The sequence below is a fragment of the Xenopus tropicalis genome, chromosome 1 (assembly GCF_000004195.4).
Source record: "Xenopus tropicalis strain Nigerian chromosome 1, UCB_Xtro_10.0, whole genome shotgun sequence".
NCBI lineage: Eukaryota > Metazoa > Chordata > Amphibia > Anura > Pipidae > Xenopus > Xenopus tropicalis.
In genome coordinates, this window is record NC_030677.2 from 51332940 (window position 1) to 51346068 (window position 13129).

The 13129-nt window shown below is 36.8% G+C and overlaps 1 protein-coding gene across 3 annotated transcripts in view; it reads right to left on the reverse strand.

Annotated features, from left to right (window-relative positions):
• klhl2 (kelch like family member 2) overlaps positions 1 to 13129 on the reverse strand; it is a 63541-nt gene that overhangs the window by 31910 nt on the left and 18502 nt on the right. For all 3 annotated transcript variants that reach the window (XM_002934752.5, XM_012955640.3, XM_012955641.3), the window contains exons 2-4: positions 12886 to 13008; positions 7067 to 7173; positions 3807 to 3928 (exon numbers count right to left, since the gene is read on the reverse strand). In XM_002934752.5, the coding sequence (XP_002934798.2) occupies positions 3807 to 3928; positions 7067 to 7173; positions 12886 to 13008 (352 nt within the window). The remainder of the gene's footprint in view (positions 1 to 3806; positions 3929 to 7066; positions 7174 to 12885; positions 13009 to 13129) is intronic.

The following is a 13129-nucleotide window of genomic DNA, read 5'->3' on the forward strand; positions in this document are numbered from 1 at the left end:
CCACTATAGGCACTTTATTTGGTTCCTTTAGGACCAACAGTATATACACTTGCGGGAAGGAATGCCACACATGACTCTTATAAGTAATCACCCAGCACAGAAGCTAATTAGATTATTAATAAGGCAGATACATGTGGGAACTTGTTAGTAAACAACATTTATTTTGGCACAATATTAAGGCTCATGCACATATTCTTCACATGCAGAGAAGTGACTGAACTTGATAGGGTAGCACGTCATTAATACAAATGACAAACTTTGTGTGCCATGAGTCTAAAACCACATTTATTGAAATAATAAAATATTCAGTGAAAAAGCTACTACATCAAAAAAATGTTGCTATTCAGAAACTATATTACTACAGTTGTTTACATATATATGTATATAACAATTAATGATGTGAATCACAGACAAACAGCAATTGCTCTAAAGCTGGCCATACATGTGCCGATAAAACCCAGAGCCTCCAAGCCAAGTCAGCAGCTTATTGACCTCTGTTTCAGACCTTTGTGACCTTGTCTGCCCAACTGACATCAGATTGAACAATGGACAGATATTGGGCAGTTATACATACCCTTCGGTAGATCTCCATCTATAGGCTCTCAGTATGATCCAATCGTTGGCCCAGAGGCCACACTATTGATTCAGCCCAATCTGACCCAGTGCCTAGGTGGCCAAATCATGCAAAGATCTACTTGTTTGGCTACACACAAACAAATAGTTCTTGTAATGTATTTAAGGAGAACTAAAGCTTACCAAAGAAGTAAGGTAAGAAATGCTGCACATTGTTTTATGGACTTCTGTACAAGCCCAATGCCCCCACAGCCCTTAAAGGGGACCTGTCACACGAATAAATAATTTTAAATCTTTTTCTATCAGGTGAGTTGAGCAAAATAAACTTTACTTACACTATATAAATTATTTAAATCTTGTTTTCTTCAGTCTTGGGTTTCACAATCACAGCAAACAGGCAGGTGCCATTTTGTAGACACGGTTATTAAGGCAAGTTCTGCATCACCCAAAAATCTCTTGTATGCACCAGAATGGGGGACCTGATGCCCATGCCGAGGCTACACAATAACAGACGGTGAGGAGAGAGAGGGAATGTAAGGAGCGCAGTGACATCTAGGAAGTGCAGAATGGAAAGTGAAAGTAATTGCCTGTCCCACCACTATGTGTCCCACCCACTACTCAGACATAGAGGCAGGGCAGGCAATATTTGACTGACAGGTCAAATTTTTAAATACATTTATAACAGGTATGGATGTTTGACTAAAAAAACAAACAAAAAAAAAATTGGGTTTTATTTGCCAATGACTTTCATTATATAGCTTTTTTATGTTTGGGTGCTAATTTACAGTGCATGCTCTGTGCTGCTGTCAATTACCCGAGCTAAAGGTCCAACTTACACTATACTGTATATACAGCATATAAATGCCACAATACAAGGCATCAGAATTATTTAACAATCAGCCCTGTAGCATTAGATTCTATGACATGTTAACTTCATTTTCTGCATGATGATTTGCTGACCCCTAAGCTTAGCTTCTCAAAAGCTGCCCAGATGCAGTGAGCATGTGTGTGCCACCACTGACACCAACAAAATTAAAGATGGTGATCCCTTGCGCATAAGACAAGAAATGCCTGTCCATATTTGTTTCTAGGATTTAGTTTTCCTTTAAGTGGCCGATTCCAACAGGAGCCAGTAATTTCCATTGTACTACCGATAACAAATGTGAAGTAGGAGAACAATGTAGGGTTCAAAAATCACATCCAGCGGGCTAGTTCCCATCAATAAACACAGACTCCAAGTGTTTCAGGTGATAAATGCAGCTATAATGGATCAAATCATGAGGATTATCTCAAAAGGACAAAACCAATACACAAAAGCTGCGACTGCAGCTGTATTTCCAGGTGTGGAACAAGGGGAAATATATTTCTCTTGGTTCTAATATGACAAAGCAACTCTGGCACCAAAATAGTTAACAGCTGAACAGCAGTCATTTATTCAGAGGGAACAGTTGTTGCTGGGCACAATTCCCATGTGTTATAAGTGACAGTGGTCTGTAAATTGCCCAGTGGCAAAAAAAGGGTATAAAGGTGGTGTTCAGTGGGACTCCAAAGCATACATAGGTTACATAGTGCATTATTCACTTGCCCTTTGGGCTTTAATAATTAGCTAGTTAATTATCAGTTAGCTAGGATATATAATGGAGGTTTTAACAGCATATAATAAAATTAAAACTGGTCCTACTTACTTTATAATTCATAAAAGCTGTAGTTGTTCTCCACCTCTAGCCCATGTGTTTTGTGAGTGAGTTCCTTGGTATTGCCACCACATTCTTACATATTTCCCTTATAAACTGACATTTTCATTCATTCTATTTTTTAGCTTATATACCTTGGCAATAGACGTTTATAATAATGTATAATAATGGGTTAGAATACTATTATAAGAATATGTGCTGAAAATTGTTATTTTAGCAAGAAACATCTATATTTAATGTAGATCATAAATATTATAAATGGCTACAATTGTAGCAACACAATCTTAGTGCTATACTGCTAATGTAACTTTAGAAAAAGGGACTTGAAAAATATATAATGCATGAAAACATGAGTAAATAATACCTGAAAATCACATCAAACTCTTGGAACAAATTACTTTAGCCATAATAAGCATACCTAAATTAAACCAATTGCATTGCAATAATATGCGATTGATTAATATGAAACATGCATTCTAGGCCTTAACGTGGCTGTCTATGCCAAGCGCCAAGGTCTTTGCCCAAACTGGCTTATACAATTCAGTTCGGGATCCAGCCTTTTTCGGCAGGATTTGGGTGAATCCAAGTGTCTGGCCGAACTGAAGCATATGCAAATTAAGGATTTGGGCAAATCTTTTACAAAGGGATTGAGGTTTGGTTGATCGCAAAAATAGTGGATTCAGTGTATCTGTACTGCCCCATAGAAAACTCACTATGTATGGCCATCTTAGTCCACCCATCTACTCATTAACTGAATGAAGTGAGTCACTGGTCAATTTGACAATATGACCTGAGCCCTATAGTCGCTTTTGTAGTTTCTCAGTTACTACAGTTTCCTTGCAGCCAGTGTATACAGCAAAAACATTTTTGCACACATATAAGTTTGCTGCATCCATCTCTGTGCTATTAAAGGGTACGATATACGATTTAAATAAGACAAAAACGGTTTTAGATACATTTAGAAAGTATAAGATTCCACAGAGTTTAATATAGAACAGATGCAACAGATGGTTGCAAGCTCAGTTGTCACAGTGCAGCTGTTCAGATAATGGTTCTTGTCCCTTTTAACAGTTATCACAAGTTGTTACTGACCTGAAAGGGCTAGGAACAAAAAACAAAAAAACAGGATGCAGTTATGAGTAAATGTAAGCAAAATGATTTGCACTGATTTAACAGACAAGAGCTAGCCACCCTGCTCGAGCTGCAAGAGTTGTAGTTGAACAAAAGCTTGAGGGCATCCCTATGACAACATGTGAGGAATGCAAGAAGTAGAACAAACAATAAAAGTAGAAGGTTATACAAGGAGCATCTCTTTACTAGCCATGCATAGCAATACCGTAGAAAACATTCATTGAAGTATTTTGCCATACTAAAAAATAGTTCAAACAACCCACTTGTTAGAGCATTTGCCACTTCTGACCCTATTTACACCCTACTATATTGGAAAAAAAAAAAAAACACATAAGAGCTATAGTTTTTCTAAGATATTTTTATAGTTTCTTCCTTGATTTCAATGGATTTGGTCCAGGTCAGCCTCACCTGTACATTTTCCTCTGTCACTTTGATCTCTGCCGTGTAAACATAATCCACAAGCATCTTCAGGGTCCACCCATCTACCTCCTTTATCCGGACTCGCTTTGCTCTACTCTCACTCATCTCACCTTCAAAAAAGAAAAAAGGTACCAGGTGTAAATCAGCTGCAGGTTTTGTTGATCAAGAAATGCAATTACTTCAGAAATATAATAAGCAATCTTGAGCACAGCAGCTACTAGCAGTAAGCAAATAAATGGCAAAGAAAGAGAAAGGGCTAGAATGCATGCTAAAAGTATAGGGCCGGAAGTCAAGGTAACAGAGATGCAGAAAAACAATGGATTGTGTGCAACGAGAAGAATCTTCATTTATATTTATTGCTGGAAGTTTAGATATTGTTCATGCACCTTTTCTATATAAGCCCAGTTAAATGTGCTCAGGTCAAGGCGAGCATCTTTCCTTTAAAATGTATTTGCATATAATCTAAAAATGCCAATTCCTTTTGTTTGTATTAAACTATGTATAAAGAGAATTTTTATTGGCATTGTATTTCCCCATTAAATCTGTAATGAATTCAAAAGAAGGAATAATTTAGTGTCATTCTACCTCCCAGTGCAAGCAGGAATAATGAGAACAGCATCATAAAAAACATGTATAGATATAATTAGTTGTAATCATAAAAAAGGACAATATAAATAAAAATGAGATTACATATATTTACAGATATGCAGTGTATTAAAGCCTTCTATACAAATCTATGGTGGAAAATACTGTGATGGGGGAATATTTATGGGTAATTCTCTATGGTGTACATAAGATGACCTGCCTTGACAGACTATTTTACATTTCATTTTACAGATTGAAAAATAGCATCAGCTCAGAATGTACTCTAGTTATTTTAATTAATTGGTGTTTTCCTTTTGAAGATTTGTATTACAAAACTTGGAAGTCTTCCATTCACAGCTAGAGAATGCTGATAAGTGTCGCACCATGTATGGTAAACACAATTAATATGCTTCAGTTCTGAAACCAACAGACAGAAAAAGAAAAGAACAAAGTGTGTTGAATAATTAGGCATAAATGCACTACGGCTTTGAAGTGATTATTAAGTTTAGACATTTATTTCAATGCTCTTAGACATTTAACACTGGTACCCTATGGCTACTTAGATGAAAAGTTTTGGATTTTTAGAAGCATCTGAGAATTAAAAGTTATGACCTAGTTAATCCCTAAATCAACCCAAAAAGGTTTGAATATCATCTTCTTCCCAGTTCCTTTTATACAGGTACTCCACTCAGTAGGGGTCATTTATCAACACTGGGCAAATTTGCCCATGGGCAGTAACCCATGGCAACCAATCAAATTGTTGCATTCATTGTTCTACCTGCAAATGACTGGGGAAAAAATGCAATCACTGGTTTTTATAGGTTACTTCTCATTTGGCAATTGAGCCCCAGCTATGTTTTGCAAGCCACCTGGTTCAAACTTCTCTGCTGTGTCACTGGGTCACCTAAGTTGCCACAAGGGTTCTAAGCCCCCCCTCGATACTTTGCTAATTCCTACCCAAATAAAAAAACCATGTTGCTGTGAGCTTTTAGCTATTTCGGGAAGCAGTGATCTAATGTGATTACACATACATACATAGTTTACCCACACCTGGTTAATTTCTCATCCTTCCAAGCTGGAAAAAATTCTGGACAGAACTGTGATTGCTGCAATTTATTCTTAAGCTCTAGTGACCAAGAAGGCGCTTTAATATTAATACACAAAAACAAAGAATAAAATGTAGTCTTATAAATGGTGCATAGTAACATTTATAAGTAACAGTTATAATCTGTGTTTAGTGTGGTGTAATTTCAGTCAAAAAAAGTAACCTCGTGTTAAATACAACAATATTAAAAGTCAGTTCAGGGTTCCATAACTAGGGAGATTCGGCCAAAAAAGTGGGTTTGGTGCATCCCTATCCCTTTCTATAGTCAATTAACTTCACAGTGACATATTTTATAACAGGGGCTACATTATTCCCTATATTTTATTCACCCTTATTATTCACTCTGAAAAACTTGGGAGTATCAGTTAAATATAGCCTTCACCTGAATTCACACACATGCTAATATTCTGAAACATGCCTAATTGCAGTAAATCAAAATAATTGGTTAATAAAGCAATTAATTAGATTATGTAAGCACAGTCTCATTCTATATAGATGTTATATTACAAGATGGCCCTACACGTGCAGATAGTTGCAATAGTTTTAAGCAACAAACTCATGGCAAACCATTACTTATAAACCCACAGCAATCCTGGTGGTTTGGCAAATTAGTCAAAAGCGAACTGAGCAGTCCGTTTGGTCCGCTCATCCAGTTCTACAACCCAGACCACATGGAGGTATGGAGAAGTAAGGAGATGTAATGGGGCCCAGCTGCAAAGCAGGAAAACGTTTTCAAATTAAACTAAGACAGCACTTCTCAGCAAAAAGGATAAAGCAATATGTAGTGCAAATCTCATAGTGCCAACAACATATGATACCTACAGACAAGTCTGGTGGTAGCAGCATTGTGAAGTGTGTCTGCTATTCATCAACAGGGACTGTCCATCTTGTTGAGACCGAAATACAACATAAGAAAGACTGCAAGTAAATCTCCCTCAACCTGCTGAAAAACTGAAGTGATCTCAATTTATAATCTGTCTATATTGTGTAATATCAAGTATGGGATCACCTCTACAACTGTTCTAGAAAGCTACAAAATTCAGAAATGCCATCATGACTTCAAAAATAAATAAAATCTCCGTAACTTGCTGTTAGCAAAATAAACATATTGTGCAAAAGTCTAATATCTTAACATGTACCTGGGTACAGCACTGCTCTTCTTTAAAATAGCGCACCACAAATTGGGTACTTCGGAACAAGAGGCAAACCACGCTTTGTACAGACTTCCAAGTATCACATCCTAGCCTTGGCTAGTTGCTCAAAAATTGTTCCAGAGATTTTTGTTTCAATATGCCCAGCTTCCATCAATGCATGGGAAACTGTGGTGGTCAAGGACTGGTGTTTTTCAAAGAAGAGAAGCGCCACCCAGGGGTAAGAATTTATCAAAGTCAATAGGGGGAGTCTAACAAATTAGCACAGTCCCAGTTTTTAATTATTTCTGTTTTGAAATGGAAGCAACAAATGGCAATTTAAAAATGCCATCATTGCATTGTTTTCCTTAAAGCAAACAAAATTCAGTGCATTTGTAACTACGCAGAGGAAAAGGAGTAATTTGTACCTGTAAACATAGCATGGAAATACGGGCTGCAGGAAGCCAGCACAACCTTGTGAGCTGCAATCTCCACATCTTCTGCCACTATTGTCACATCACACAGTAAGTTCTGACTGTGAGAGAGAAAACACAGGAAAGTTCAAGATTTTCAGGGCAAGATAGAAATCAAGGAATCATTTAGACAAATAAAACATTTTTTTGCTCACATAACAAATGTTAATATGATGCTCCTTTATTATCTAGAATAACCACATTCCCCTTCTAGGTTGGATACTTGCTACTCCAGCTTTAAAATTGCACATATGTATATCAGTATTGCACAAGACAACAGAGGTTGATTAACTGCTTAAACTCTCTGAGCATAATATATTTTAAGGAGAACTAAAAGTTAAACTCATTAGGGGGCAAAATGTTTATAATTAAAATAATGATTATAATCACTTACTGTGTCAATAGACCAGTATTGATCTAGTGTTAGCACTTATGTTTAGGGAAGCTCTTTCACAAGAAAAGGAGGTTATGAAGCATTTTCTTAACATATTTGTTGTATAGCCATTTCATAACATGCATTTATGGAAACTGCTTAATTACTTTAGGGACAGGAAGGGGGTATGGATTTCTTTTTAAAAATTAAAGGATACATTATTTATATTATATTATTTTCTTGTTTGCCCCATGCTGAAAAAAGATGTGTACAGGATATATACTGCCCCTTTAAGAGTAAAGCTGGTCATACACTGTAAAATGAGCTTGCAAAGCTAAGGTGGGCGACAACGGGAATAGGAGCTGTCAGAGCAAGGACTGCATGAATGAGCCAATGTGGCCCCCAATCCATTGGGAAAACCAAATCTGCCCAATCAACACCTGCCCAATTTTTGGTCAGATATCGTTTAGGTAGTCCCATGCATGGTCACCTTAAGATCACAAACAGAAGAAAAACTAACAATTAATTGTTGTGTATTTACAAAAAGCTGATTTTAGTAAGTGTATTTTATCATTTAAAACACCAAAGCCACATCACTGAAGAAGACCTACAGTAGGAATAGAGCTTCCATTTGAAGCAGCGTAGGTGGTTTTTCACGGTGAGGGCAGTGAGGTTGGGGAATGCCCTTCCTAGTGATGTGGTAATGGCAGACTCTGTTAATGCCTTTAAGAGGGGCCTGGATGAGTTTTTGAACAAGCAGAATATCCAAGGCTATTGTGATACTAATATCTACAGTTAGTATTACTGGTTGTATATATATATAGTTTATGTATGTGAGTGTATAGATTGGTTAGTATAGGTTGTGTGCTGGGTTTACTTGGATGGGTTGAACTTGATGGACAATGGTCTTTTTTCAACCCTATGTAACTACTATGTAACTATGTAACTACAGTCTGCAATACTGTTGACCATATACTTTTACAGCACATTTTTTTAATTACAGAATCTATAGATGAGTATGTGCCCGCTGAGCTAACAAACATGGCTGCTCCTAATCATCTCAGTGCTGTATGTTAATATATAATACTGAAAATGTTTAAAAAAAAAACAAAAAACTAACTGGAGATTCTTCCCAGATACATTAATATCAGACGTGGAATGTAAATGATTATAGTGAAGGAACTGCGATTTATTCAGAAGTACAGGTACTTACAAATTAAATGTATGTTGTTCCAAACAGACACTGTTGCCCAAAAGAAACAAATTTATAAAGTAACAGTAGCAATATACTGTTAGTTGAATCCTGACTATTTAAATGTTGCCTTGTGTGTTTATTTACCGCTATTTTTTTTTTTTTTTTATTGCCTTACTTTTTTAATTTCCCTTCTTATTCCTCTTTGCTTAATTGCACCCATAACTAGGGGATTAGATAGCATCAATTTGTTCTAGCTTTTCAAGAAATGAAAATCGTGTTTCTAAAACATATACTGTTCAGTGAGACCCTTTGTGCAAATTTAAGTTTCTATCATAGTACAGAATATAGAACGGGCATGCTTCCATACTACGATTTCACTAAAATACATCAAAGCTCTTTTATACATTCCAGAAACAGATAAGCCATACTGTCTGGCAGAGGAGTGAAGGATGCCTGTATAGTTTCCTGGGAAAGCACTGCACTAGTTTAACTTTATGAAGATGTCAGTCTCTAAGTTAGCATGTGAAATTATAAGAGGTGCCTACATTATCAGGCTGATGTCTGACTAATTTAACCAGAGATACTCCACAAGTCAGCAGCACAGACACCTGACACCATTAAATAATCACATTGTTTGGCAGGTTAACATATTAAAAATCATTGTTAGTCACTCATTACATATAAATATTGACATCATTCAACATAACTAAACACCTATAACATGCCACCTAGCCTCATATGAATGCATCTTTCATTCATTTCATTCTAACTGTTGTATTTCTCCTGGGATTCCAGTGTTAACATATTCCTCACAGATTCTGGTCTGAAGTGTTTTGTTTTGAATGAGCAGAAAACTCACACAACATATATAGTGTCATGACACATGCAGAGAAATCATTGCTGTCACTTGCCCCAGGTCATGTCCCATTCAGTTGAATAAGTGTTGGTAAATAACTTTTTATATCCTATTAGCAGTTAAGTCAGTCCCTTAGAGCAGGGGCACATAGAGCGTTGGCTCCCCTGCTCTCAGCCTGCGTCTTTTTCTGAAGGCTTAAGGTCCCTATACACGGGCCGATTCTAGCTGCCGATATCGGTCCCTTAGACCTTTACACCTTTACTGATGCGGCTCTCACTCCAATGGCTTCTATCCTATTCATTGTGATTGTTTGACGCTAGGGCAGTGGTTCTCAACCTTCCTAATGTCGCTACACCTTTAATACAGTTCCTCATGCTGTGGTGACCCCCAACCATAAAATTATTCCTAAGACCATCGGAAATATGTGTTTTCCGATGGCCTTAGGCGACCCCTGTGAAAGGGTCGTTCGACCCCCAAAGGGGTCCCAACCCACAGGTTGAGAACCGCTATGCTAGAGCAAATGAGTGCATCTTATAGAGGTATAGGACCCGTTATCCAGAATGCCCGGGACCTAGGGCATTCTGGATAAGGGGTCTTTCCGTAATTTGGATCTCCATACCTTAAGTCTACTAAAGAATTAATAAAACTTTAAACAAACCCAATAGGATTGTTTTGCATCCAATAAGGATTAAATATACCTTAGTTGAGATCAAGTACAAGGTACGGTTTTATTATTACAGATAAAAAGGTAATCAGTTTTAAAATTCTGAATTATTTGATTAAAATGGAATCTATGGGAGAAAGGCTTTCCGTAATTCGGAGCTTTCTGGTTTCCGGATAAGGGATCCCATACCTGTAGTAGTGTTCCCCAACCAGTGGCTCCTGAGCAACGTGTTGCTCCCCAACCCTTTGGATGTAGCGTAGCCTTAAAGCAGGTGATTATTTTTGAATTTCTAGTTAGGAGGCAAGATTTGATTGCATAAAAACCCAGTGTACTTGCCAAACAGAGCCTCCTGTAGGCTTCCAGTTAACATGGGGGCTATCAAATAGCCAATTATAGCTCTCATTGGCATCTCCAGGAACTTTTTCATGCATGTGTTGTTCTCCAAAATTTTTTCATTTTAATGTGGCTCACAGGTATAAAAGGTTGGGGGATCCCTGTAGTGCATAGTCACCTTTAGGGGCATTTTATCAAAATGCAAGATTAGAACTTACCACAAAAATGTTCACCTGCTTTCGGTTCATTCCTATGGAATTTTTAGAAGTGTGTTTATCAATGGGTGAAAATTAAGAGTTAACCATTTGATAAATATGCTTCTAAAAATTCCATAGTAATGAATTAAATGAATGATTTTACTGTGGTGATCTCTAATCGCACACGGAGAGGTCGATTTATCAAAATTTGAATTTGTGTAAGTTTTAGGGGTTTTTTTTCCTACCATGACTAAAACCTACTTTTTAAAAAAAAAAAAAAAATGTCTGCTCATTTATTAAAACACCTTGAATCATTAATTTCACTTAAATAGCACAAAGTGCTCCACAAAAAATAAAAAAAAGAAATTTAATACCTCGCAGTAAAAGGACTGCAAAAAAATGACCTAGGACAACTCCTAGTGACTTATACATGACCTTGACAGCTTTTCGCTGGCGTATTTTTACATCCGCCTGTGGTTTTGTGGTTTTTAAGCATAATAAATGGTGAAAAATGTGCTGTTGTTTTCAGCAAAAAACACACACAAAAAGAAAAAAAATTACAACCATGGGTAAAATCTGCCTCTCTGGGTCATATAGGCATTAGGGCCGTGGCAGATCGAGAGATTAGTCGCCCGCGAAAAGGGAGATTTGTTGCGGGCAACTAATCTCCCCTTCTGCCACGGCCCTTAGGAGCACTGACCAGCATTGCTATGACAGCAAAACATCAAATTTTATATACCTTAATTTTAAGTTTTCCCTCATTTTACAGCAGTTTTTGCGATACCGGTATAGGACCCTTTATCCGGAAACCCATTACCCAGAAAGTTCTGAATTACGGGAAGGCCATCTCCCATAGACTCAATTTAAAAAAAAAAAATTCTTATTTTTTAGAAATGATTTCCTTTTTCTCTGTAATAATAACACAGTAGCTTGAACTTGATCCCAACTAAGATATAATTAATCGTTACTGGATGCAAAACAAGCCTATTGGGTTTATTTCATGTTTAAATTATTTTTTAGCAGACTTAAGGCATGGAGATCCAAATTACAGAAAGATCCTTTATCCAGAAGACCCCAGGTCCCGAGCATTCTGGATAACAGATCCCATACCTGTATCACTAATATATAATGCATTCCCTTATTTTACACCATTTTTTTCTGGTCCTCTGAAAAACATATAATGGGGCTTCTGCTGTATAAATTTATAAAACTGTGACAAAGTAGCTCAGGAATAACATTTGCATTGCTTTTTATACAGCATAAAAGCATAAAACTGAGAAGTTAAATATTGTCTAAAACACGGCACAAGCTCAGTAAACTTGCATAGGAGCCAGCATAGTTAGAAAAATCTTTAAAAGTCATATGTTTTTAATTACTGAAATTTTCTAGGCATGCACTTGAGCAGCTGTTGCCAAGTCCTTTGAAATGTATAGTTGTTGCCCTAAATCCCAGCATAACTCTGGCATATGATGGAAGAAGCAGCTCCACATTAATAGTTACACTGTATCTTTATACATAACCATTACATTTTTGGCCACATTTTAATACAGTGCCTTGTGAATGATGGTAAACTGTACAATTCCATATTAGTGACAAAACAATCCTACTAAATTTATTTCAAATTTAAATTATTTTATTTTACAGATTTAACATAGTGTGATCAAAATTATGGGAAGACTCCTTATCTGGAAAACCCCAGGTCACAAGAATTCTGGTTAACAGGTCCCATACTGGTATAAACTTAAATGAACACAGCCCTAAGTATGCATTGGATTAATAAAGTTCAAGATGTCCAATTGTTTTCCTGTGACATAAAATGTGTTTGGGTTAGATTCAGTTAAAGCCAGATCCTGGGGAATGATTCAGCTATTTGGCTGAACAATGAAAACCCTGGATTTTTAGTATATATACACCACAGAACAACTGTAATTACTCACCTGTAGTCACCACATTACTTAAAAATTCTAAATACTACAAAACAACTACTATGCATACACTTTTCCTAACTAGCCAAATTGCATGCCATTCAGCCGGAGGTTCCTGGGAATGACATGGAGGAAGTGGTTTATTCTCCCTATAAAAACCTGTCACTCCACATTCCCCAACTATCAAACTCTCCTCTAACTGCATAAAAGATGACTAAGAAAAACAAATACCTTCGCAATTCATTCATAACTTTGAAAGCCTTCCTGGTGTGCCGTGGATTAACCGTGATGGGGCAGAACTTCTCTCCATTATCCTTCACATCAGTGGGTTTCTGATTGGAAACTTTTGAATTTCTGTTAATAAAGCACAGATTCAAGAATGTTACACTAGCAAACCTTCCTGAGCATAACTGCACTGCAACAATATTAAAAAAAAAGCCTGTAAGAACACATAAAACACAAACAGATAAGAGCA